The sequence below is a fragment of the Athene noctua genome, chromosome 1, assembly GCF_965140245.1.
Source record: "Athene noctua chromosome 1, bAthNoc1.hap1.1, whole genome shotgun sequence".
Classification (NCBI taxonomy): domain Eukaryota; kingdom Metazoa; phylum Chordata; class Aves; order Strigiformes; family Strigidae; genus Athene; species Athene noctua.
The window spans coordinates 71427448-71454809 of NC_134037.1; the positions used below are offsets into that span (position 1 = coordinate 71427448).

At 42.3% G+C, this 27362-nt stretch overlaps 1 protein-coding gene across 1 annotated transcript in view; it reads left to right on the top strand.

Annotated features, from left to right (window-relative positions):
- Positions 1 to 4999: 4999 nt before the first annotated feature.
- Positions 5000 to 27362, top strand: part of LOC141956223 (CNK3/IPCEF1 fusion protein-like) — a 155785-nt gene continuing 133422 nt past the window's right edge. The window contains 1 exon segment of the mRNA XM_074896532.1: positions 5000 to 5140. Within this exon segment, the coding sequence (XP_074752633.1) occupies positions 5089 to 5140 (52 nt within the window). The 5' untranslated portion in view covers positions 5000 to 5088.

Consider the following 27362-nt stretch of genomic DNA (forward strand, 5'->3'; position numbering starts at 1 on the left):
GTAAGTGCTGAAGCCAGGAAGACCCCTCCTTACCCCATCCAGATCAAAAAGATTTTCTTTGAATGCATTGTATTCAGAAAAGGACTAGGCAGACCTATTTTTCTCAACAGGCTACACCGAGATCTCCCACACCTTCATGTATAGAAGAGATACATCACTAACAATTCCAGTATCAAGGTGAGAAGTAGGATGTTGATTCTTGTGCAACAACAGTTTCCCATTAGTGTGAATTTTTTTAATTACATGCTTATAGAACCAAACCCAGTTCTGAACCTGACTCACTCTGACTCAGTTAATTTACCTGTTGCAATTTCCAAATGAACTTTAAACACTCACTGACCTTACCAGGAAGCTCTCAATTGTAGTTAGGTAGAGTAAAATTCTCTTGCTATTGTGCAAAAAGTCTGCTGACTTCTGTGGACTGTGTGTGTGATTAAAGTAATGCTTGGAAAATCATACGTAAATTGTATTTTTTTGTTGTTGTTGTTGTGACAGTAGTAGTGATGGACGCTGAAGCATTATGAGTGACAAAAGGTCAGGGAATGACTATTCCCTAAAGATCATCTGTGGATTGTCAGTAGAGGCAAACAGTGGATTTTCTACCCATATACTGGCTTTTGTTCCTGATACTTTGTCAATTTTCACAGCTTTCAACTGTGAATATTAAATAAATAAAACTATAAGCCTTTCATGAATGATGCAGTGAAATACAGTAAAACTTTCTTAGACAACATTTTGCCAAACAGGATAAACATCCCTTCCACTCAAAGATACAAACTGCAATATGCTGACCCCTCTAAAAAATTTGAATCAATAAGAAAAATAACTTTTTGTGGCCCTGAACAGAAAACACACTTTTTAAACTTGGTATGTGACCTTTGGCTAATTACTTGTTTATTCATCCCTCTAGAGATGAGTAACAGCAGTTACCTTTCTTAGAGAAAGGGGCTTAAGACTCAAACCTGCATCCCCGCAGGCAGGGAGCCCTGCAGCTGTGCAGAACTGCTGCTGCCTGTACAAATCTGCACTGTGCCCAGGGACCTGCTGCGTAGCTCTGGTAGCTGGTAGTAAATCTGGGAACAGGCAGACTGCGATGCAGCTGTCAGGGGACACAAACAGCCATGTGACATAAAGTGATAATCTGGTCCACTAAACTCAATGAATTTTGGTGTTTTCTCTCTGTATGAGCAGGTTTTTGGTTGCTAGATCAGCCCTCATCTGTCCCCCTGATATCAGTTTGAAATCTGAATATAATCCTTACTGTACACTTCGGCTACTTTGCCAGAATGTGATCATCTACCTACCACACATGACTCAGATCCAAGCTGGTGACCTGAGAGCACACAGATTTGGTATGGAAAACTATGGCCTAAGAGTCAGGGTCAACCAGATTGTGTTTAGATAAAATAGTAAATCCAGTGTTAAGCCATACTAGAGCCAATATAGCTGCTGAAATGATGCTAAGCCTTTCCAACGATTCAAATATACTTTTTTTTTTTTTAAAACAAAACAAAACAAAACAAAACAAAACCCAATGATTTATTCCAGCAGACTTTCTGTTATAAAGAATCACCTGACCTCCTTCTGCTGACCAGCTGCCGGGATAGAATCCTGAAGGTGACAAACACTCTATAGCTTTCTCTGCCAATTTGACAGGGGTGCAGCTGTGGGTTTATGACTATTTTGTAAGTCTTTGCTGTGGAGTGATAGGAGAGTGCATGGTGCTGCGTCCATGACTATAGAACCATGATCTTGGTCCACACTGAGATACGTGTTGCTAGACTGCCTATGCAAACCAACCTGATGTTCCTTTGAAAACCTGATCTGCAAGGGGAAATAAAAAGAAAGAACAAACAAAGCAAGCAAGGAATCAGCAAACAATTGGTCTGAATCTCCTTCTCAGATCTTTCTCAGATTTCCACTTTTGTCACTGGAAAATTATAACAAATGAAAAAATGGGCACTTCTGGAGAGCTGGTAGTCTGGTTCTTGCCACAGCACTGAACTTTGTGCAAGGCTGCAAGCTGGGAAAGGGAACTGACATCTTTCCTAATGCTCCATACTGGCACAAAACTCATCTACTAACACACAGAGGATTGGAAGACATGCAAAGGGACAGTGTTATTTTTTGATTTGGCATTACTGGAAATCAGGCAGAATTGTTGTAAGTTTTTTTTAAATTTCTTTCGGCAATGCGTACTTTTTGAATACAATTACCTTACTCTACAATCAGAACTTCTAATTGCATCATGCCAATTGACTGCAAGTTAATCTCATCTCAAATAAAGACAAAATTGACATGATGCAATCATGAGAAAAATAAACTCAAAAGAACAGTTGTAATCTGGGTTTGGGAAAAGTAGCACAGGTAAGCAACATGGCTATGAATTCCTCTGAGAAACTGGAGACGTGCTGCCTTACCCTGTCAGCTTCCATTTCATTTGTCCAGAGCAGGCTGTAAAGCAGCTGGTGTTGGGGGCCATAATGTAATAAAAGAACAGACAGTCACTGCAATACCGCCCCGCTTAAAAAAAAAAAAAAAAGATTTGTCATTTTGCAAATTACAAAAAACACTGTCAACGAATAGTAGGTTTATCAGATTGGCAATCAGCTAGCAAGTGACCAGATCTGCATGCCTTGCTCACGAAATACAGCGCTCATATCATCTCATCCAAACCAGACACAGCCCAAGATATGTGACAGAGAAGGATGACAGCAGATGAATGCTCCAAACACCAACAGTGAGAGACATTTGCTTTCCTGCCTGCAACCTTGGGAAGCATCTGTGTAGTTAAGACAGAAGCACTGTTACATTAACCCTTGTGAAACCATTAGCAGGGCACATAGTAAGGTCCATCTGTTTACTCAGGCCTCTACAAGGGGCGAGATCTGCTGTTTTCTTGTTCTTTAAGCATCAATGACACATGATTCAATGGGGAATCAGGACACTTTTAGTTGTTGTACCAATATTAAAGCCGTGGTGAACTGTATTTTAACCTTTCAAATAGGTAGGGTTAATATTTCACAAACTACAAAGCAAATAAATTAGTTAAAATGAGTTGACCTCATAATCAAGAACTAAAAATACACCTTCAACCATCATGTATCAAAAAGAATGAACAAATAACTAATTTTTAGGTACACATGCAAAAAGACAATTTTTTAAACTAAATCCCAAAACTCAAACTTGTGAAGTGTTGCTTCCTGTCTCTGTGACAGGGGTGTGCCGCAACTGCGTGCAAGAAGGCAGATGTTTGTGCCTTGGTGGGAAAGCTGGGTGTTGCACAGCTGGGTGCTGCACAGCCACGCACAGAACTGACAGCCCCTGTCCCAAGGAGCCTTCGTTTCAAGTCCATGACTAGGCATAACAGATGGATAGAGATGGGAGCCGATGAAAACAATGGGATACAAGACAGTCTGAAATCCCAGCTGCTTATGCACTCTCTAATATTGCCAAGTTAAAATTTCACAGTCTTATTGTCATAGCAGAGTTCACTCTGCTCTTCCTCACTGAGGAAGAGGAGCAGCAAGACCTTGGTGCATGTTACAGAAGGGCTTTGGGCTGGAATTTGCTGCTGAACCAGCAAATATGATACACACAATAAAAATACCTTATTTCTCCACATCTCCTTGCTGCTTCATTAATGGAAAAGTGGTTGTAGGCTGAGATGTGTGTTCAGTAGCAAGGAATGGTGGGGGTCTGTATGCTGGGCACACAGTTTTGGAGGTCAGCACTTAAACATCTGAGTAGAGGCTGACACTCACTAGGGGCTTACATGGGCTTCAGGAGGTGGCCAGGACACATGACACATTTCCTCCTAGAAAAGCGAGCCTGAGGTACAGCAGATAGCTTAACGTAGCTCCCAAATGATGGTGGCAAAACAGAAGTAATCTATTATGGTGAAATGGCCTCCACACCCAAGGATTCTTTTAAGTTCAGGATTCAGAAACAAAAAACCCAAATGCCAGTACTGGGACAAGCACGGCTAAAGGCAGTCTGTAGCTGCTGCTAAGATTGCCACGGGGCCATGACTCACACAGAGTTGCCACTGAAGTGGGGTGAAAAGCCTGGCCACCACTCCACCCTGTGGGCAGGTCACCACTCCTGGGGGCAAGATGCCAGTCGGCTCCTGAATTGCCACCTTTCTGCCTGCCAGGCCTCCCCCATGCAACCTGCGGCGAGGGGAAATGTCCCGTACGTCCACTGCTCCCCCCCTTTCCTCACTGTGGCATCACTAGACACAGCCACCCCAGCGGTGGGCCTTCCTTCCCTTGCGTACATGGAAATCCTGAGCCTCCAAAATATGTTCATTTTAAAAAAAAAAAGCATTTATCACCGAGTACAAATTAAGCAATGCTAATGTGACAGGGGTGCATGTGAGTGGTAGTGATTGCTGTTTCTAGTAATAATTATTGTTTCTCTTCACTTGCTCTCTGCCTGGATTCTCTAAATTTTCCAGGCTGGTCTTCAGACCTAGGAGAGCTAAAACTGCATCTTGGCTTTAAAGAAAAGTGAGATTTGTATCACCACACATTCCCAAGAGCAGTGCCTTTCAGACATGACACACGTGAGGAGTCTGGTAGCGTGGTCTCAGCCACCACGCTGCTTCAGAGTGTCCTTTCTGCGCAAATTTATACACAACAAAGTCAAAGCTGGATGTGACTTACGGACAGTAATGAAATCAAAATGTTAGGCGAAGTGTCTGGTTAATGCATGTTTTTGGGACTTTACAGGCTACCAGTCTGGGGCAGGGGGTGCAGGCAGAGTCCGAAAGGTGACAGGCGTTTAAAAGCACTGTCTCCGCACGCCCACCCCCTCCCCTTTCCCCTTCCCGGGAGAAACCGAAGGGACCCCACGAAGTTTCCCCTCAGCACTTTTCGCTACGGCCGTAACGGCGCGGCCCGGCCCAGGCCAGCACCTGAGGGCGGAGCGGCAGCGGGGCGGGCCAGGCCGCGGCCGGCGGGAGGAGCCAGGCCGCGGGGAGGGGGCGGCCCGGAGCGGCGCTGCCGGGATGGGAGTTTGAGAGGAGACGAGGAGTCCGCGTCCGGAGGAGCCCGGTTGCGGTCTCCTGCGGGGCTTGAGCCCGCCATGGAGCCGGTGACCAGGTGGAGCCCGAAGCAAGTGGTGGATTGGACCAAGGGTAAGAGGGCGCCGGGCCCGGCCGGGTTTGCGCCGCGGGAACTTCCCGGTGCCGGGCTTGCCGCGGGGGGGGGACCCGCCCGCTGCCCCCGCGGCTTCTCTTTCCCCGGAGCCGGGCTCTTTCGGCGGGGCGGCCGCATGGCCGGCGTGGCGAGCGGGGCCTTGGCCAGCCCCGGCGCCGTGGCCGCCCCGCCGGCTGAGCTCCGGGACTGCCCCGACGCGCTGTTGGGAGTTGGCGGTTTACCGCTCCCTCCCGACTTGTCTCCTTACCTGTTAGTGCACTTGTGTGTACCTGGCGTTGTGGGGTTTAGGGCTTTTTGGTTGGGTTTTTTTTGGACGTGGGGAGGGGGGGAGGTGAGCTTTGCACAGGGCTGTGTGAGGGTGGCTGGCTTGGCGGGGCACGGTCCCCTTCTGTGGTCGTGCTGGCCAGTCTGCTTGCACAGAGATAGTAACTGTTCTCCTTCGGGCAGGTGGTTAATCCATGTAAGTTAACTTCCAGTTTTTCAAGCAGAACCCACACACTAGTCGCAAAAAGTCAGTTTTGTAAGTTAAGCAAAAACTTAATAAACTAGCTCAAGTAAGCAAGAACTCTTAATCCTGTTTAATGGTGATGGGGATTAATACCCTGGGCTCCCGCTCAGAGCGTTGAATAGCGGCCCCTTCGTCTGTCTGTCCAGCCATCCATAGAATCATAGAATAACCACTGGGTTGGAAGGGACCTTAAAGATCATCCCTCCCTGCCTCCCACCCCTCATCTCTCGTGTGTGTGCTTGTTTGTCTCCCTCTCTCCCTTATAAAAACTTCCTGCTCTGCTTCGAGGGACATTCACGAAGTTGGCAGAGCTGCGGGAAATCTCAGCGGGACTGATGGGTGAAGGAGGCCTTTGGGAAGCCTGTCCCTGCGTCCAGCTCTGGGAAGCACTTTGGTGGGTGGGAGAAGGTGGGGAAGAAGTGGGTGCTGGGTCGTGGGCTGTGCCCGTGGGGTACCCCCTTCCCGCCGTGGGGGACCTTTGCAGTGCAGGGTGTCTTTGGGTTTTTCTTTGGAAGCAGATTAAAGCTCAGTTTTGTCAACTCTGTTTGGACCTTGTGCCTGCTTTGTGAATGCCAACTGGGATATTGCTCTCACAGTTCCCACTCTACGGGGAGTAAATCAAAAGGGAATAAAACTGAGTTAGGTGAGGGATTTATGACTCATGAAATGTACTTCTCTTTTCTTGTAGGACTACGTTTTAGTGTGATAGTCTTTTGTTACATGAAGTATTTTCACAGGCTTTGCTGGAGTTGAAGTTGATGTGAAGTTAGGAATGTTTTCAGAGGTGAAAGTTTCCCTGGATTAGAAGCGGCATTTACTTACAGCAGCCATTACTCCTCTGTCTCAGGACCATAATGCTGATTAGACTGCGTGCCTGTGGTCAGCGCTTGGCAGGAGCTCGGCTCAAGTCTGAGGCAAATTTGGAAAGCAGGCTGATGTTTTCATAGAGTGCGAGATGGATACTGCCGGCCCTCCTGAGCGTGAACATGTGCATGAGGGGGCCGGTGCCAGTGAGGGATGGTCCAAGCAGCCTTTGTGAGAAGAGGATTCCATACAAACGTGCTGTGAAGTTATGCATTGACATATAAATAACTTCCACAGAAAGATGTCTCCCCCCCCCCCCCCCCCCCCCCGATTGGTATTGGTTTAAACAGCAGTGCATTGTTCCAATTGAAATAGGCTTTTTGCTTTGGCATGTGGAATATTTATATAATGCTTTTCCTTCATCGTGTTTTTTCTCTTGGGCACTGAAAGTTTGTTACCTTGCCAGATTAAAGAGTAAACCTGCTAATCATTTTAAAAGGCTTTATTATACTTAAGCATGCTTGGCTTGCTTTCTTGCATAATTTATTTTACTCGCAGGTTCCTTAAACAGGTAACTCTTTAGCTGGACTCTCAATTAGTGTTATGCAGAGTAATTTGAGGGCTGGCTGTAGTTGGGAGGTGGATCTTCTGACTAATGCGAACACGTGTCCTTTGAAATGCAAAGGAATAAATTAAAGACTGCTGGTGGCTTTTGTTTCTGCTGTTGTTTTTCAGTTTCTAGGTAAGCTTTTGACCTCTTTGGTGCACAGCGTCATTTTATGTCACTCCCTGCATGTCAAGACTGTAATAAAGAAATGAGATGTGAAAAATTTTTCTTTATGGTTACACTTTCATCTCTGCACGTTAAAATAGACACTGTAATAGCTAGCTAACTGCCTTGTTAGCACAGTGTTTCATAGCTTATTTTTAAGTACTGTGTAGTTCACAGCCACTGGATTTTATGTTTGACTGAAGACCAATATTCTGTGTTTTACCTTATGGAATATTATATTTAGTTCTCAACATTAGTTTTATAAAACCAGTGATTGGAGGGGAGTTTGTCATTTCTTCTCTTACACATGCCATCGAGGAAGCGTGATGGCCTGACTGTCCCTGAACTGGTCAAGCTCTGGGAGAAAGTATTTGGCTGGTGATAGCTGCTGCCTGTAGTTAGTGCTGTGGTGCCATATATTCTAGAAGAATGACATAAATAACTGATGGGAGATGCCAACTCTCAGTGGGGAGATTGGTTTTGCAGATAATGATGCATGCTTATCATACAACAATAAAAACATCTTGGAAGAATGTAGAGAGAAGCAGAAATAAGTGGTCTGATTTAATCCATTTTAATGTTCAGTGTAAAACTGAGAATATTTCTCCAGGAACCTCTTTTTTTTTTTTTTTTCTTATTCCAAATGTTTTTATAATCAAACACCTGTAAATCGATTTTTTTTTTTAAAATAGCTTTTCCAAACTAAAAGAAGCATGGAAATTTCCCCCTGTTCCATGAAAGAAACCCTAAAAATCAAAGTTCAACAGTAAGCTGTATGACCACTGCTGAACAGTTAGTTATTTGCTCTTGGTGAATTTGCCTTTGGTTTTTTTTAGAAGTGGCTTTTGAACTAACTTTTTTTAGCAAGGTAACTTTTATCCTGAAGAATTTTGTTATGTGATATTTTTTTTTAGCTGTTCACTCCTAGGTAAATACTCTAAATAGTATATATCTAGAATTTAAAATAGAACCTATTAAGAATTAGTAAGCTGAACATGATTTTTGTAGTCAGGTTTTAAATAAAGTGCTCTGGTCATTGTTACCAACAACAGCTGATACAAAATGCAGTTGCTTGTCTTCTCTTGCTAATTCAGACTAGAATGCTGCTATTTTTTGCGAACAAGGGTGTGTTTTTCTGGCAGAGTGCGCTGTGCTGTTGGTAGCAGGCTATGTAGCTAGTAAGAGTTGGTCTAGTTAAACCAAAGCTGCTGAGGAAGAGTTACACTTTTACTTGCTAGCAGTTTTCTGTGTACACAAGGCATTTCTCTAGCTTTGACCAAACATGTGATAACTTTTTAGTTAGGGCATGAGTGTTTGAAAACTCTGATATTTTTATAAGCACCTCCTTGCTTTCTGTCTGGAAGTAAGTGGTGGTATAGTTACAGGTTTCTCTTACAGCGTGACACACATTCAAATAGTATTCAGGGGCCACTGCCATGAAAAGGTACTACATTGGCTGGGGTGCTATGCTGATTTGACTTCTGGCTGAGTTGATGTGGAGTTTATGTTCTTTGAATGGTATAGCCTGTACTGTTTTCATGGATATACTGGGAAGACTTCTTTGTTTTTGTTGTTTTTGTGAGTTGATTCTTGTTGGGGTATAAACTAACATCTGGATGGTGTTGTGGCTGACCTGTGGTCTTGCTCCTGTGAAGGCTAAGATGCTTACAGGCTCAAAGTCCTCACCTGTGTCTAACAGCAGCCCCTCATGTGTCTGTGAGACTGAATTCCCCCAGAGGTACTCAAGGGAGATTCCTGGAGTTACTCAGGTTATTGTGGGACAGGTCATGGAAGTTGTAACACATCTGCAGTACACTGCTGGTGTGAGTTTTCTGGGCTATCCTGAGTGCAGAAGCCAGCAAGAACCTGTTTAGTTCCAGAGGATTGTGCACATGGTGAAATATCCAGCACAAAAGTGACTTAATTTTGCTGCTGTAGCAACAGTTTGAAGGAAACAGAATCATCTGATGATGTGGAGAAATTTTCTCTGGTCTTGGAAGCCCCTGGCCACTGAAGACCCTGTAGCTAAAGTCATTCCTCAAAAGATGCGAGGGGGAGGACAGCTGTATATGGAATAGAGGTTCCTGTGTGAGAAATGTCACTGTCTTTTTAGAGAACATCTATGTGCCTCCTCATTGTTTGCTGTAGCCTGATCTGTCTCTTCCCCCTGCCCTCAGGCCTCACATACTTAACGTGAGTTGTGACTTCAAGCCAAATTTTACACTGTAAAGACAGTTTGACGTGCTTGCGGTTAGAAGCCTTCGTTGTTGTGAGGCTCCATTACAATTTGGCCTTTGTCGTTGTAGCTGTAGACTCAGCTAGATGGGGATCATGCGTCTGCTTTGCTCTCTTTATTGCACTCCAGGTTTGGTTATTCCCTTCCTCAGTAGTTCAGTGATATCGCTTATTCCTGTGCCTCTTATATAATGAAATACTCTGATTTCCATTCCTGGTAAAGCTTTCGGGCAACTATATTTATTTATAGGTATGCCTGGGAGAAGAGGGAGAAATATGCTAATTTATTAATAGTTAGCAATTAATCGTGAGGGCCTGGTGTTCTTTTTTTGGAGCTATCTTGCTTACCCAGGGCAATTTCAACAAGGTCAGTTATGTTAACTGTGTGTACTGGGAGCTGTAAACCATAGCTGGATTTTAGAAACAATTATGGGTGATGCATAGCACTGGAGTTATTTTTTTAGCCTTCCTTTTCTTTTTAGGTACTCTCAAGTGAATGCTGTTGTGTTCAAATTACTTGGGAAAATCTAACATGAAGACACCCCTGGTTATTTTTTGAGACAGAGTATTTTGCTTTCAGTGAAGAGTAGAGAGCTGCCCACAGCAGAAGAATCTCTTTCATCTGTTCACTTAGTTACTTAAAAAATACTTGTATTGAGTATTTGTTAAATAGATCAGAAAATGACATTGAATAACCACTCTTTGCATATCTCATCTGAAGTTCTGAATAGAGCTGGCCCATAATGTTTTACAAGCAAAAGATAAATATACTAAATACATCTATTTGTATGTATTTGTGGGTTGAAACAAAGTAAAAAGTTGCATAATGAGTTTGTACTGCTGCAGTCTTAAAATTATTCATTCATTGTTGCTAAGATCAGTGAATGTGTATGAAAAAAATAAACCAAAGTTGGCCTCTATTCATGTGTTTAGATCCCATTTTCCTGTGTTTTGCTGTGTTACACTTTCTTGAGCTGCTTGTGGGTTCTGTGATTTTTATTTGGGTTTTTTTTTACTACAACTCCCCCCCCCCTCCATCTTTTCACGTTCACAGTCAGCTCTGTTTATTTGCTGTTGAGTTGCTGTTCAAACTATTTTAACCAAACATCAGAAAGTATAGATGCTGAATGCTGTCAGTGTAATGTCTGGAAAAGCAACACTTTAAATGCTAAAATCACAATGGGCATTGGCGAAAAGTTGATAGTATCCTTTGTAGAGGCATTTAGTGAAACTGACAATTTTAGGTATACAAGGTGTATTTAGGTAGTACCTGAACATAGGTAGTAGCGTTAAGAGCGAAGATTCTTACTTAGTATTAATCAACTAGAGATGTAAGGTGGTATTAAGACAATTTTCTTCTAACTGCTCAGTAGAAGTTGCAGAGATTGGCCAGGGGTCAGTTGCTTTTTTCCTTCTTTAAAGCTTTTCCTTGAGTGGCACGAAGTCATTTGTATCTGCTGTTGGAGACTTCTGCAGGAAAAGCCTCATTTTGATGAGGCTGCATGTGTGTCAGATTTTTGTAACTCCTGTTATGGGTTCATTCCTTGCACTTATGCCTGGGACCCCAAGTTTTCAGCGTGTAAATCCTGTTGGCCAAGGCTCATGCCTTTGTTTGTATGCTGTCTAGCACTGCAAGAGCTAAGGGAAGACAAAATACAGGGCACTGGATAAAATGTGTGATGAAATTTGTCATGATGTTTTACTTTAAGTAAAAGACCCTGACAAAAGGCTGTTATCCAACACATGCTATTAGATGATTTGCAGTTATGAGTGATGTGTGCATACAGCCTGTTAGCAAGTATTCAAAAGTATGTGGGGTTTTTTGGGTGGTGTTTGTTCTTTTCTTTTGATTTCTTAAACGTAAACTTCTGGATTGCCTCATTTAAGTCATGGTCTAACAGATGAGCTCTTTCCAGGTACGTCATACAGACAGTGACTAGTGACAGTTAGGGATTGCAGAAGAGGTGGTGAGACTGCTCAGCTTTCAGTTTGCTGCATTGTTTTAGGACAAGATTTTTACTTACAGGGAAGCTTCACAAAGAAGGTATGTTAATGAATAAATCCAAACAGTGCCTCTATGGATTAAATGGAAAAAGTTGATTACCGTTGCATTTTTTCCATAAAAGTGATGATATTGGTCTTAATTTGTACCTTGCATTTTCTTAATAATGTGGCACAGTCAGGTCTCACCTCCCAAGAGGGATGGTGTTTCCGCAGTGTCTTCTCGCTCCGTCCTGCACATAACTCAGCTATGTAAGTCCTGCTAAAGGGAGGAGGTAGTGTTGTTTTCAGCGCTAACTTGGGGAGAGGAAAGGAAGAGTGGAGAGGAGTTCATGGAGCTAGGGCCTGTATAGCAACTTCTAATGTATTTATGGTAGTTCTTCAGGACCCAACGTCTTGTGTTCATGGGAGTGCTCACAGATTTTTAGTGTGTTTGTCTACAGGGCTGCGGCAAGAGATAGGAAATTCAAATAAAAATGTTGTTTGACTGTGCATCTCCATCTGATGTTAGGCAGGGTATACAGTCTTTTTGTCATTTGGGCTCTCATTACTAGAGTGTGATGACTTTGGAGTCTGAGGCTATCATTCAGATCCTGGAGCCATGCTTCCTTTGCACGAGGAAATTGCCTGTGGGTTTCCATATGCCTGCCCCTGTCTTTTCAGAGCATAAGCAATAATGTTTCACAGTTTGGGGGATCTGCGGGAGGTACGCTGAGTCAGCCTGATCAGTTTCACTGGCTTTAAACATTTATTACTTATTAAAATAGATATTTATGCTATTATAAAATGTAGCTAATTTTAATCAAACATTACACATGCTGGACAAAACCAAGCATCTGTGTTTGATTTGGTGAGATCAAATCACTGACCTCTGTAACTTTGGTCTACTGACATGCATTCAGTATCTGGCTAAATTATGTTATAATATTGCATCAGTGCTGAGTTCATGTAGTTTCTTGTATGTGCTTCTCTGATACCCTTTCACATGAAGACAGTTCTTTGCCACTGCAATGACAGAATCTCTTTAGGTTTTTTGGCTGTTTTTTGTACTAGTAGTTAGGTGTAGGTAAGCAAAGTGCCTGGTGTGCTGTTGCACTCAAAGCTCTGTGGCATAAATGTGATCTTATCTTGCTCCTTGATCAAAGGAGAGAGCTCCATTTAAAACTTAATTGGTGCTCATCAAGGGCTAAGGCTTCTGCTAAAGCAAGTGTTGGTACATGCTTCTAGGCTAATGATCCTGATGTCTCTTGTGTGTGCAAAATGAATGTTGCTTAGGTTGCCATCCTTTTATCATTAATAATATCTTTCCTTATCTCAGAGTCTTGTATTACTGGAATGAAGTTTGCTGGGTGAATGCTTTATGGAAAGCTCTGCAACATGCCCATTTTGTCATTAAATAAAAGATATCTTGTCTGATACCTAGCCAGGACAGGAGGGAAGTGCTCAAGGTATTGCCTCCTTTGGATATATTACTACTCAATGAGACAGCCTGGTTAAGGGCTTCTGTTGGACTTTCTAGCTTTGTAGCTTGTAAAAGACCCTTATCTAATAAGAGAGGCTTTCTGCCTTCTCTTGTGATGTTACTGCTATTGCCAGTTCCAGAGACGCTTTGTTCCGAGCTGCAGGTCTTGGCACTACTTACTTCCTTCTCCTGAACTAGCATTGTGAAAGAGCTGTGTCCTTGCTGTGATGGCCAAAAGGCAACCTTTTGGTGACAGGTGGACATGTAAATAGAAGAATGAAAACCTACCAGTCTTTTTCATCAGGACCGCAGTATCATAACTCAGTCCCTTGAAAATTTAATTTTGAGTTGGCTGCTATCCCACTGCTGCAGGAGTCAGAAAGCTGTACCTGAGCAGGTATCTTGGCACCCTATTGCTGAGAAGACGTGTGCTTGGTTATGAGAGTTGGGAAGGAGAAGGGAACAATACGGGATGAAGGCTCCCCTGGCCCCCCCCATGTAGGACTTCCCCCGAGGAAGGAGGGCTACAAGAACAAGTTCGGACATGCCTGAAGAATGTGGACTGAAAAACATCTGCAGGGACCAGGGGATGGAGCTGTGCCCAGAGAGTATTGTAGAGGAAGAGTGGGAACCTAGTGAAATGCAGATGCCTACTCTGACATGAGTGTGTTTGTTTTTTTTTTTCCCCTTTCTTTCCCCCCCCTCCTGAATAGTTCTAGTGGTGATGTGTATTCACTGTTTCACTTGCCCATCCTTCACAAGGTGCAGGATTCTTGCTGTTTGTATTTTGTTAGCTTCACCAAACAGAATTTCAAAAGGATTATAGCAAAACATAAAACTTAGTAATTGTTGGCATTCCTAGTGCAAGCTGTAATGGAAGCTCTGGAAGAAAAAGGAACCAAAAGATAAATATGCTATAAATTCTGTGTGCTTGTATTTTTTTATCTTTAAAATTTGTAGTGTTCTGTGTAGTATTTGGACTTAGGCCGTACTCACCCGAGGATGTAATATTATACCTCTTGTGAAATATAATCCCTGTATAAACATAAAAGCATTGTAGTTATTTCCTTGTATTTAAAAACAGTCCTTTATCTTTTCTGTAACTATACATGCTTCACACTATTTCAGACAGTAACACCAGATAAATAAATCCATATGTGATCGAAAAAAGAACTTGGAAATCAAACCTGCCAATAAATTTTTTTATTTCTTGCTGGTTTTGGTTGTACCTCACAATAACACATGTTAGATATCACTGCATTATAAAAAAAGTTAACACCATTTGGCCTCAGTTATTATTAGGATTTAATGGTAATCTTGGAGGAACATATAATATTGGACTTTGACTGAGAATAAGATGCGCTGCTTATTCGGGAGGGTAGATGTGGGTTTAATGCAGCAGTGCCAAAGCTGGAGCATTAAAATGGACTGGGGTGGATGCTGTCCTTCCATAGCAGGTACTCACTGGCAGTGGGGGCTTTCAGTAGTGAGAGAGATGTTTTCATGGTTGCTTTTATGATCATTTCATGCTGCTTAAATGTTTTACTGCTTACTACTTTATTAGAGTATGTGTACCAGACTGATGCTGACTGGTAGGACTCTAGCTAGTTATGGTACTTTTATTGAGATTTCAAAGTGTCAAAAGAAGATGACTGGAATAGAGCCTTGAGAAACAAAGTCTCTGGGGGCTGATGAAGTGTTCTTGGTACCTTGTGCAATTCTTATCTTCATTTAACCTTAATCCATCATTATCACAGTGTTCCTGGTGTTTTACAGTCTCTAATTTATTCTTTCAGCACCCACTTCAGTAGGAATTTACTGTTATTTTAATTTTAAAGATAGGGAGTTAATTTTGTGAGGAATTTGGGGTGTGACTACCTTACACAGTGCAGGTCCAACTAATCTGAATTAGGCATCTATGTATCTATGTAGTAGAAACAGTATTAGCATGATTGTCTTAACTGTTTTCGTCACCTAATGCAGTTACATTGCTTATAAGGTCCTGAAACATCTGTTTGGGCTACTTCACATGTGCATTTAGGGTTGTGGAGCATATGGTGAAGGAAAGTGATTTGCCTCTGGTCAAATCAGGATTAAGACATGATTGAGATGTCTATACTCCTGTTATAGTCACTGGAGCCTAGAGAGTAGCTCAGCAGATCTTGTGCTCCGTGTCTGTTTCAGAGTGAGCTGAATCATGCTCTGGGCTCCATTTAGTACCGAGTAGGTCTCCACTGAGTATCCTGGGAGTTCAGGCATGTCAGTCTCCAACAGGGTCCATCCCGTGATGTTCACGGCAGAGGGAGGAAACTTGCAGGTCCTGGCTCAATGTTGTAGATACTGGCCTTTCCTCATCGGTGACCTGAGAACTGCCAGGGTGCAGAAAATCCCAACCACAAATGAGAAGGCACGCTCATTTAGAAATTATGTGTATGCTTAAGAAAAGAGATCATTCAGGGTTGTTGGAATATTGCTAGTCACTAGGCATCTGATGTACAAAAAAGTTGTTGAACGTAATCAGTGTGATTTGTATGTGGGAGAGCTGTAATTGTGCTATTTGGCACCTGATGATATTTTAACACAGACTTCTTGAAGTGTTGCATGTGAGAGTAATAACAGGTGCAAGTGGGATAATAACTGACCTCTTCCTTCTGCTTTGTCTAGCTCCAGTGCAGTGTCTTTAATTTGTGGATTACCTTATAAAGCTACATGGAAAGATGAGCAGCACCACATGTTACTTCACAAAAAGGCAGCATCTAACAGTTGTAATTGAATCAGGGGTAGATGATACTTTTTAGATCTTTGTGGTATAATTAGAAACACTTGGAGGAGCTTTCTGGGACTACTTTTTATTCTTTCACAGCAGAAACCCTCCTATTTCATGGTGCTAGCTATGACGGGAAACCGGTTGGAAAATGATGTTTTCCATTGATGTTGCTGGAACCAAACCTTTGATGAAGTAGCTAGTCTTGAATATTTTGGGAAGCTGTTGAGTATTTTTTTTCTTCTTAGACCACATCACAATGCCTGGGTTCCAAGCTAGTGGGCATCTTTGATGTATAAAATTGTCTCTTGAAAGAAGGCCATTGACAATTTGACACTGAGATGTGGCCCATAGTACCACTAGCAACACTGTATGTCAGGTTTTAATGTAGTAAGATTAGTACTGGCTTCTCAGAGCAGTGTATTTGGGGAGGAGTCCCAGCTCCCAGTAGAGTCAGTCCCATGCTAGTCATGCCTGGAGACTTTTGTTGAACTGTCATTCACAAAGTAGTCATTTCCTAGATTGTCAGCTTGTATATGTGCTTACAGGTTCTGCTCAAATTAACATGCCTTGGTTGCTGTGGAATACTGAATGGACTGTGTGGTTTCTAACCCATGTATAATTGAGCATAATTCATGTAATTTTATTGTCCAGTATCATCCTCAGTTTTCCAGGGGTTAAGAGTGTGTTGAAATGATAGTTGGAAACTTAATTATCTCTTGTGGCTTTACTGAAATATGTTTTCTCTTTAATATTTCCTCCTGTCGTTTGGGTGTTCTCAAAATTCTGTTAACTTTTGGAAATTAGTTTTATATTAAGATTTAAACTATTTTTATTCTGCCTGCGGCATCCCCCTAGCAGCTTTGTTAGCCATATGTATGAGGGCCCTCCCCAGAGATGCTTCTGGCATGTAGGAATTATATGCTCCCTGGAAGCTGCACCAATAAAGCTTTATTCTGTAACCGATCTTTGAAAAAAAAAAAGGCAAAAAAACCAACAAACCACCAAACCAAATTTAGCTGAAATGCTGTGAGAAAGAAGCAAGTAGCCATCAATTGAATTGCCTGACTTCTGATGGTGCTTTGCTGTGCCTTAAAAGTATCAGAAAGTTTGGAGCTTCAGCAGAGAGTCAGAAATATCTTGTCACTACCCTACTAAGAGGGTGAATATGATCATGCTCTTGCCTCTTCACAATCACAAAAAATACTGTATGAGAATGTCAGATGGAGTGGCTGAGATAGATACAGGCTCTTTCCTGCCCTCTTCTGCTCTACTTTATATTTAGGAAGGAGGTAGGACTCCTAGTAATGTTGGTAGTGTTTTGGATTTGTGTATGATTCAGACAGATCCCTCAGTCAGCTTTGCCACTGCTGATCTTAGATGCCTTTGGTTTTCTTACAGTTGGAGTGGTTGCACTTGAACTCTGAGGTCTCTGCTATTTTAGGAAGTAGCATCATCACTGCACACCTAGCTAGGGCTGTAAGACAACATGGAATAATGAAAATGTCAGTCAGCTAATTGTTTGAAGCAATGGTTTTAGATGTTTAAAGCAATTATAAAAATATGGGCAAGCTGAGAGATTTGGTGATTGACTGTTCAGCTGATAAACCTTGTTTCTGACACAGTGTGTTCAAAGGAAGCTGAGGTGCCTCAGCAATATGCTTTAAAATGCCTATTGTATTGACTGCCTTGAGGCAGGTTTCTCCTGTCACTGGGACAATATCATCAGTGTGTTTTGCTCCTGCAAAGTTTCTGGGATTTTTTTTTTTTGTCTAGCTAGATGTGCTGTCTTTTCTTCCCCTCTCTCTGCTGTCACTTTTATTGTGTCAAATGCCACTGTCCTGCTTGACATCCCTGCCCCTAAATTGGAGAGATACAGATTTGATGAATGGGCCACTTGGTAAATAAGGATTTGGTTGGATGGTTGCACTCAGAGTTGCAGTCAATGGCTCAATGTCCAGGTAGAGCACAGGGATGAGTGGTGTCACTCAGGGGTTGGTGTTGGGACTAGTGTTATCCGAAAAGTGGATTCATGCCTGGCACGCAATAAACCAGTGTTAGCACACTCAGGAGAGATACTGTATTTATTCAGGCCTGGGTGCTCGGTGGACTTTCTCCACAAATCAAGCACCAGTGCTGTTCAACATCTTTGTGATATGGACAGTGGGACTGAGTGCACCCTCAGCAGTTTTGCCAACGACCAAGCTGTGTGGTGCGGTTGACACGCTGAAGGGAAGGGACGTGCCATCCAGAGGGACCTGGACAGGCTTGAGAGGTGGGCCTGTGCAAACCTCACGAAGTTCAGCAAGGCCAGGTGCAAGGTCCTACGTGGGGGTTGAGGCAATCCCATGCACAAATACAGGCTGGGTGATGAGTAGATTGAGAGCAGCCCTGTGGAGAAGAACTTGAGGGTACTAGTGGATGACAAACTGACTGTGAGCCAATGTGCTCTTGCGGTTCAGGAAGCCAACTGTATCCTGGGCTGCATCAAGAGAGTGTGGCCAGCAGATTGAGGGAGGTGATTCTCCCCCTCTACTCCACTCTCGTGAGACCCCACTTGGAGTACTGTGTCCAGCTCTGGGTACTCCAACGTAAGAAGGTCACGGACCTGCTCGAGCAGGTCCAGAGGAGGCCACAAAGATGATCGGGGCCTGAAGCACCTCATTTAAGAGGACAGGCTGAGAGAGTTGTTGTTTTTCATCCTGGAGAAGAGAAGGCTCTGGGGAGACCTTCTAGCAGCCTCCCAGTACTTAAAGGGGCCTGCAGGAAAGATGGGAAGGGTAGTGTTAGGACAAGGAGTATGGTTTTAAACTGAAAGAGGGTAGATTTAGATTAGACATGAGGAAGAAATTCTTCACTGTGAGGGTGGTGAGACACTGGAACAGGCTGCCCAGAGAAGCTGTGGCTGCCCCCTCCCTGGCAGTGTTCAAGGCCAGGTTGTTCAGGGCTTTGAGCAACCTGGTCTAGTGGGAGGTGTCCCTGCCCATGGCAGGGGGGTTGGGACTAGATGATCTTTAAGGTCCCTTCCAACCCCAAACCATTCTGTGATTCTATGAAATGTGTGCTCACTGCTTTTTGCTCTCAGATCTTTGTGGCTTGGCCTTCTGGTGTTGCTCTGCACATCTTTCCTCACTCATTGTTGGGAACTCAATGGCTACTTTACCTGAGCACCTTTAAGCTTTCTGATCCTTTTCACGTTGCTGTTAAGCTCTCTTCAGAGCTGTTGGCTGTGATGGCATCAACCTTCTCAGCCCTTTGTAGGTGAAGGGTGATAGTAAGCTAAGTGAAATGGTTGATTGTCCAACCGGGTGGTGTAATTCCTCTTCTTAGGTTTCTCTCTCTGTTTCAAGCTCCCTTTGTTTGGACAGGGGTTAGGATTTTTGTTTTTTGGTCTTGAGGCTCCTTCTGTGTCCTGGCTCATGGGATGAACTCCAATGTGCTATATAAAATAATGCAACCAGTTACTTTTAAGAAACTAGAGTTCCTGATGTAAATGTTGTGGGGATTTTTAATATGAAGTAATGTATACATCCAAGTAATGACAGCATCTCCTAGAAGAATCCAGAAGTGATTTCTGGGGATCTGTCCATGATGGAAAGAGGTATTTGCCATCAGCATTTTTTTGTTCATTCAGCTTGCTATGAGGTATTAATGTGATTAGCAGGTGCTGATGGCTGGTGATTCTTATGTGCCTGTACTTATGCCTCCCTGGTGACTGCGAGATTGTAAGGTGCTAGTCATAGATGTTTTGTAACAGTGTAGGAAGTTGTCAGCTAGAAGGCTGGCTATCTGGCAACTACATCAGCTGTTTCCTTACAGCACACTGCTCCCTGACTAGCTCATGGGTGTAACAGCAATCACAGTGTTTGCAAGGGTGCATACACAAAGGAGAGGCAGATGTGAGTAATGGGCCTTGCTGCAATCAGCCAAAACAGTTCCACATGGTGGTGCGAGAAGGCAGCCAAACCAAATTAAAGGGATCACCCCATTTCTTCTTGGAAGCCAAGAGTCAGGCAGTTTTGCAATGTTCCCTCTTGTTTCTACTGTGGGAACAGGCATCAGGGTGTTCATTACCAGAGTTCAAGAAAAGGAGCTCTTGTGACTAATGAACTACTCCTTCAACCACAAAAACCTTGAAACTTTTAAAAAGCAAGCTCTTAATTGCATGTTTGAGATGAAGGCCCAAGGGCTGGGGGGGTTTTAGGCTGTATTAACCGTGTGAAGTTATCAGGCAGGTTTCATGTGCTGGAGACACAAACAGGTAATCTAGAGCATACTGTTACTGCTTTTAGAAAATGAAATGACTTTGTGCTTGACCTGTTGAAGCATAGTATTTATTTTTAGGGCCAGCAAAGGTCTTTTTTACTTGATAAGGAATCTTAGTGCAAAGATGTTGACCTATTTTCCCCGTACTGTTAAAGTTGACAAGCTGTGGAGGCAGCCACCGTAGGAAGTATGCCTTAAAGGGGACAGTGCTTTTGTGTTGCCTGTAGTCAGTGTTTAGTTACTGTGATGAAGATTAATATTGCATGTGATTGAATTCTGTGCTCATACTTGCCTCCATTTTATTCCTTTGGAAGAGTATTTATCCATGCTGTTGTGAAGATGATGTTAGCAACAGTAAACCAGATCAACAAAGGCTTGGTGATGGGATGTATGGGCTGATGGAAGTCCAGCTCTGGATAAAGTGAGCTGAAGTTTTGATTTTTATCTTGGAGAGGAATGGGTTTGTTGTTTTTTTTGAAGTTGGGTTGTTGCTTTGCCAGGGAGTTTTGCTATGTAGTTGCCTCTAAAGGCTTCTCTTGCCGGAGATTTCGGCATGGAGATGGAGAGAGTGTGGCTGGATGGGGGTTTGCCCTGGCCCCTCTGTCCCAAAGCTCCCCAGGCCTCGCCAGTTCCCCCTCTAGGAAGAGGGTGTGAGGTGCTGCTGTCAGCTCTGGTGTGCAGATAAATGCATGTTTTTGGTTTCTGTGGCCCTCATTCCAGCATCTTTCAGCAGGATTAGTGTTTGTGTGTGTGAGGGGGAAACACTAGTTGAAGCTTAGTGTTGGCAAATCAAGAGGTTGATGATAGTTAAATCTATTAGAATTGAAAATGTTGGGGGTATAAGAAATGTGTGTCTTATTTCATGTGCGTGGGATGGGATGTCTAGAGAGAGTCACTTTGGGATAAGAAGTCTTATATGTTACACTGTTTATTATATGCCAATAATGCTTTTCTGTGGATTGCTTGCTTTTGAGATACTGCTACTTCTGTCAGTTTAAAATAAATGCTAAGATAGGAAAATAATGAAAAAAAATGTGCTTACTGTAGTTGAAGCAGTGTAACTGTTTTAAAGGTTAGTTAAATTGCCTCTTGGTTGAGTTTCTCAAATGGAAATTTTCAATAGTAATTCATCTTTCTTCTTGAGCCTGTATTTCCCTTTATTCCCAGTATTTTCCTGTTATGTGGTCTTCTTTCCCAGGTGCTATTTGTCACATTGGTTTTACTTGGGTGGGAACAGCCTCACTGTCTCTTGTCTGTTTTATAACATTTTTCAGAAGATTTTGGACTTCCTTTCTCAGTAAAGAAGATGCCTATAGAAGTGACAAAAAGCAGCAAATGTTTTGATGAATTGCATTAGACCTTGGGTGAGAAGCCCTCATTCTTTTCCAGATAATGATAGGCAGAAGAGAGGAGTGCCTGGTAGCCTTTGTGGTGACAGTTTGGAAGTAAGTTGGTACTTCACAGCTTTCTGCTTATGAGTCTCCGTTACTTGTGGAGAGAGCACCGCTAGAAGTTTTGGTAGAGAGCACATGCTCTTGAGTAGCAAGCTTGGTTTGGGGATGTGCAGCTAAGTCTGCATGAAGAGAGATTATCTGTGTGAGACACTGTTTCTTTGGGGTTGTTTTTAGTAACTTCTAAAAATCACTAATGCTTTTAATTTGGAACTGAAACCCTCCTTTCCCTTTCTCTCCCCACCCCTTACCTTCCCCCACTGTTCCCTACCCTCTGTAAGACCTAATGATTAACCTAGGTGTACATAAGGTCACTACAGTGCCTGTAAGTGAAGAACAAAGATGAACATCGATCAAACAGGCTTCCATAAATCACTGTCTTAAATCCGTCACCGCATAGTTAACAAACAGAAGTACTCTCTAGGATTGAAGAGGATCAACCTGATTGCATGTTTTGTCTCCCTTTATGAGGTAGCACATCGAGGTATTACTTCTTAATTTATGTTTCAAAATACATCCTTGAGCACAGTGAGCAATTTCTCATGATTTGGAAGTTTGAAAATTTGATCACTAGCTAGAGATTGCTACACAGCACTAACCATGCAGCAGACCAACTTGTGGAAGTCCAAGCTGTGGAAATAAGCTCCAGCTTGAAGAGGTTGTTTGATCTCCTTAGGTAGTTTGGAAATTAGTCTCTATTGTACTTGAGATAAAGTATGCACCCAGGAGGGAGGCTGCTCAGGCAGCTTTAAGTTGTTCAAAGGAAATGACTGCATTCGGATAAAACTTAAGATATTTCTGGATCAAATATAATCTTTTTATTAGTGGACAAACCGCCTCTTCTAAGTTTCCGTGACTTTATTTCATATATTCTTCAACCCATCAGATGGCACTTTTATGAAAATGATGCAACTTTTAAAGATGGAAAAGGGAGGGGGGTAGAGAAAAAAGTAATTTTTTTAAAAAGGAATTTTGTAACCTTTTACATGTTTTGAATTAATAGCTCTAGTAAGTCCATTCTGTGATTAAGGTAATAACTCCCTCGAAAGATCAGGGGAAGAGGAGGGCATATCATATTTCAGTTTTGCTCTGGATGGTGATGTTGAAGGCAAGATAAGTTTTTGTTGGAATAAAGGGGTTAGGCTTCTTCCAAATCTGTATTTCAAGGACCAGCAAAGCTTTGAGAATTTTTCGGTGCTTATGAAATATAACTTAGCTCTTCTTTCTACCCCATTCTTCTCTTCAAGTGTAATGTTAGCCATGGAGCTACATAAGGCACTCAGTTTCACATGAAACCTTGCATTTACTGCTTCTCATTATTTCTACTCTTTGTACTGATTTGCAAAAAACACTGAACTTTGTAACAACTGGTAGTGGACAGCATAAAACCTCAGAGCACCAACAGGATGCTTGTTGTTTTGTTGTTTTGTTTTTTTTTTTTTTTTTTTTTAACTTAAAGATATTTGAAAGGTAAAGAGAGGAGCAGTAAGTAGAAAAAAAAAAAAAAAAGAAATGAATGTCTAGGTCACCCTAGAAATAGAAACTGGGAAGGGGAGCATACCGGATTAAAAAAACCCCAACAGGTTAAAAAATGTTTGCACCTACTGCTTTTAGGGACAGTATTTGTATCCATTTGTTTCTAGCCTGTTTTTCATCTGTTTTGGAGACTTCTGGATTGAGTTCATGCTTTGTGATTATCCACTGTGTTAAGAATAAGTGCAATAATTCATCTTGTGCTCTTTGCAGTTTCTCCTGGATGTCTTTGTAACCCAGGCTGGGGACATTACGTTGAAGAGTTTTGTCTGTATGATTTTATTGTTAATAGGTATCTCCTGTTAAGTGTTCAGCTGAATAGTCATATTCTTGTGATTATGTACTTGTGGTTGTTAAAGCAGGGTCTACATTCAGGAAACTGTAATATGCTCTGAATCATTAATATAAGTGTACAAGAATTATCTGTTGAATTTGTTTATATATTTATAAAAAGAGCAACTGAGGAGAGTGAGGAAGAACTGGACTTGCAGGGAAGCAGGAACGCAAACCTGTTGTGGTGCAAAAGTTAATAGATGACATTTTGATCACTGTTGTTAATACAGCAGCAGAACTGTAGGTTATTTTTGGTGCTTAAAGTAATGTTACAGGTTCAGGATTAGGGCCTCATTGTAAAAGATTGCATGCAATCTGCCACAAACACACACGTACACTCGTAGTGCTCTCCCCAGGGAATAAATTGTGTCAGACACTAAGAATGCAAACCATTTATGGGATTTTCATCCCTTCTTGCATCTGTTTTGCAAATACAGAACTATGAGCCTTAAGGTGAGATTGTCCACTTAACACTCTCTTAGAAGTAAGGCTGTTAAATGGTTAGTTTATCACTTTCACAAATGTTAACTATTTAGTCTTAATTAAAATCCAATTTAGAGAATCCTCCCCCTTGGTTACTGTACAGCTGTAGATCTGGCTGATGTGAAGCTTGATATAACTGAAATTTGGAGTGGGAGTATTTGAGATGAGGGAGAATGTTATGGTCCTTACAAGGTGGATCAGCCACTGGGTTAACAGACTTTTTCCTCCATGGGTGACTTAGTTTTTTGGAGGTATCTGCCTGGTTTTGCCTCTTGTAATTGTTGCTTTCTCTACCAGTTTCTGTCCATTCAGCTGTTGAATTTGTGCTTAACAGAGATGAGCATGGAAATCGTGATTATTTTTTTAATTGATTATTAATTTGTTTTGTATGAAAGCCAACCCTAATGGAAAGAGTTAACATAAAAAGAAAAAAAGATATTTTCCTAAACCAAGCTTTGAAAGTAACATTGTTCTTTTTAAAAGAAAAAGAACAGATAGTGACATAGAAAAAACTCAGTATGAGGTAAAATTGACTATACATAAGAAATCAGTGGTGCTATGCAGACAAAGAATTGTTAAATGCATGAGAATAATGAACTGAAGAAGCATTGCTTTGAAGTGTCAGCAGGCAAAATATAATATAGGTGGAAATACAGGTAGCTGTATTTTACTGAGGTTAACTCTCTGTGAAGCAAAAATATTTCCTCCTTCAAACAGCTTTGAATTTTTGACACCTTGAAGTTTCATTTTGTGATGGTGCTGATGTAAACTGCATGTTACTGTGAATGCATTAACATTACAATTGAAATTACAAGACTTTGAGGAGAATGGCTCCTGGGAATGCTCCCATGTCTGGTGCTGTTGTGAAAATTGTTTTTTAAATTTGGTTGTGAATTACTTTAAAATCTAGTAATATAGAAAAGTACAGTGATAGGGATCTGCCCCTTGGTAAGCTTAGCTTCATATATCTGCTTCTTGGAAAATTGTAGCAAGAAGATGTGAGGGATGAGGTGAAACCTGCCAAAGGACATACCCCTCAGTAAGAAGTGAGATGTTGCTTCACTTTAAGCAATATTATACGAAGTGACTGATGGTAGTAACACCCGGGTCCCAGAAGACCAGTCTGACCAGCAACCTGGGGATATAGCATGTGCAGATTTGAACACTTAGGCAGTAAATGCACTTGGTGTGCCTTGAATATTTTGTATCGGGGGGATATGGCGAGAGCAGTGTCATGCAGGAGGGACTTTATTGTTGTTACCTCAAATACTGGCAGTGCAGAGACCTTCTCTGTACATATCCCATCTTCTTCCCTGCGCAAACACCCACTGAGCAAATACATAGAGTCAAATAGGATTGTCAGCTATACCTTGTAGGACCATGTATTAATAATGTGCTAGCTGTGCAGCCCTCCATCCCACACCACACAGTATTCCTCGCTGTCCTCTGTTTTGTGGCATTCAGTACCTCTTGTCCAACATCCCATCAGTCATTACAGTGCTTTCTTATATTCATTAAGTCTGTGGTGCCAAATACAGTTCTGCGACATCTTTCTGGTTCCTCCTATATGGAACCTACGTAGTATATTTCCCAAGACCTGTGCTTTGCGTGGTGTCATTTATTTTCAGGCTGTGCATTAATGTCTCGGGGATTGTGTGTGCTGGTCCACAACACAGAGCTTGTCCAGCCCGCTATTTGCAGCATTTCTCTGGTGGACTGCTGTGCCTCCTAGAAGATGCTCAGACACAGCCAGAACACCTGATGGGGGTCCCTCATCACCGCTAGTTTGGCTCTCTCACCACTTTTGCTATGGATAGGATCTGGAATGTTTTCTGGTGAGGTGGCGGTAGTATGGTGCAGGTGAGAAAGAAGGGGATCAGGGATGTTGGTTGGAGACCGGAGTGGGATGGATGGTGAGAAGAATGACACTAGAGCGCCATACAACATGACTTACAGACTGTGTCCTAATTCTGTAATTTCCACAGCCAGAAGTTTTGCCTCTGAGGACTTAAATGATTTCATATTCCTGCTATGCATTAAGCTATAATATGTGTTTCACTAGAACAATAAAACAAAATTAAATTGTTTCCATTAAAAAAAAAAAAGATCTGGTTCCCGTTATCTTGTGGATGACTCCACAGCTAGCATTGAGACTAGTTTAGGTTCAGTGCTACTATACTTCCGTAAATAAAATGATAAAGTGTTTTAAAGGCTTGTTTTGAGTAGAAGTTCTCCTGCAAAAAGTGCATGTTAGAACAGTGGTATAAAAAAGAAACCACCCAACAAATTCAGCATGGTTGTGTGAGTTAGGAAATTCTGGGAAATGTATTTCTCTGTGGTTGCATTGGTTTAATGAAAACATCTGTATCTGATAGTAGCAAAAGTAAGATTTCTTTCGGCTTCTCTTTGGAGCTGCTAAAGGGTGTGAGGAAATACACCTCTCTGTAAGTGGGGTCTGCAGCTGGTCCAGTGAGGAACAGTGTGGAGGGGCTCATGAGATGTAAGTCAGGGATCTGACAGATGAGCACTGCTGGGCATAGTTGTGCCACCTTCTGTTGTTTGTCCCCCATCCCTGTGCAACTTTCTGACCTCGTCCTCTGCAGATGTTTTTTACTTCCACAATAAAGATGGCAGACCAGGTTGTGTCCTCCTACATCTTTTTCCAACTTACAGCCCTTTGTACTAACTGAAGCTGCTGCTGATGTTGATCTTATAAAGGTCCTATTGCAGTGGTTGAGGCATAGGCATCTGTGCAGCTTGGCATCTCCTGTCAAGATGCTGATGTTAAGTGGCTGGGATAACTATGTCTCTGGTGGTGCAGGGGAGCTTTATCTCAGTTTTGAATAAAAGTGAGTTGGCAGTAACGAACTGTGTGTCTGTTTGTGCCATCTGGGATTCAGTGAAGTGAATATTCTGAGGTTATGTTGTCCTCCTGTGTGTGGCCTACTTACTGAGAGAGTGAGTCAGGGTGTTGGACCAGTCTGAAGATGAAATGGCAATTGGTCTCCTACCTCAGTCCTTGTTGCCACCTAGCTACAGAAGAGACAAATGCTGTGGTATGCCCATGGGTGGTTTGTTTCTGAGGTAGTCATCCCATCTGCTCTGTGTGGGAGAGGGCATGTGGTAAAGTGGATTGATTCCCTACAAAGACTAGCACTGTACAGAGGGAGGGACAAAGGTCTTGTCTGTAGATTCTTCTCAAATGCAGCTTTCAGTGGCCAGATACCAATCTGCTTTCATTCCTGCCAAAACCCTACTGTGCCTAAGCAAAACTGTTATTTGTATCAGTGGAATGAACAATTACCTGTTCAGTGAGAGAGAAAAACAGACCTACCTTATCTACACAAGTTGCAAATTCATGTTTGAGTATAATTTAAAACATATTGGCCAGCATGTCTTAAAGTGTACTTAGTATGAAGAAAAAAACCTTAGTGGGGTAAGAAAGCAGAATACTGGAATCATCTGGTTTTCTCCACTTAGGATTTTACCACTTGCTTTTGTTTCCTGCTGGAGAAAGTCTTAGTGGTCCTTTGAGTCCATGTGCATTGGGGAACAACTTCTGAACATCCAAAAGGAGTGAGATTTTAA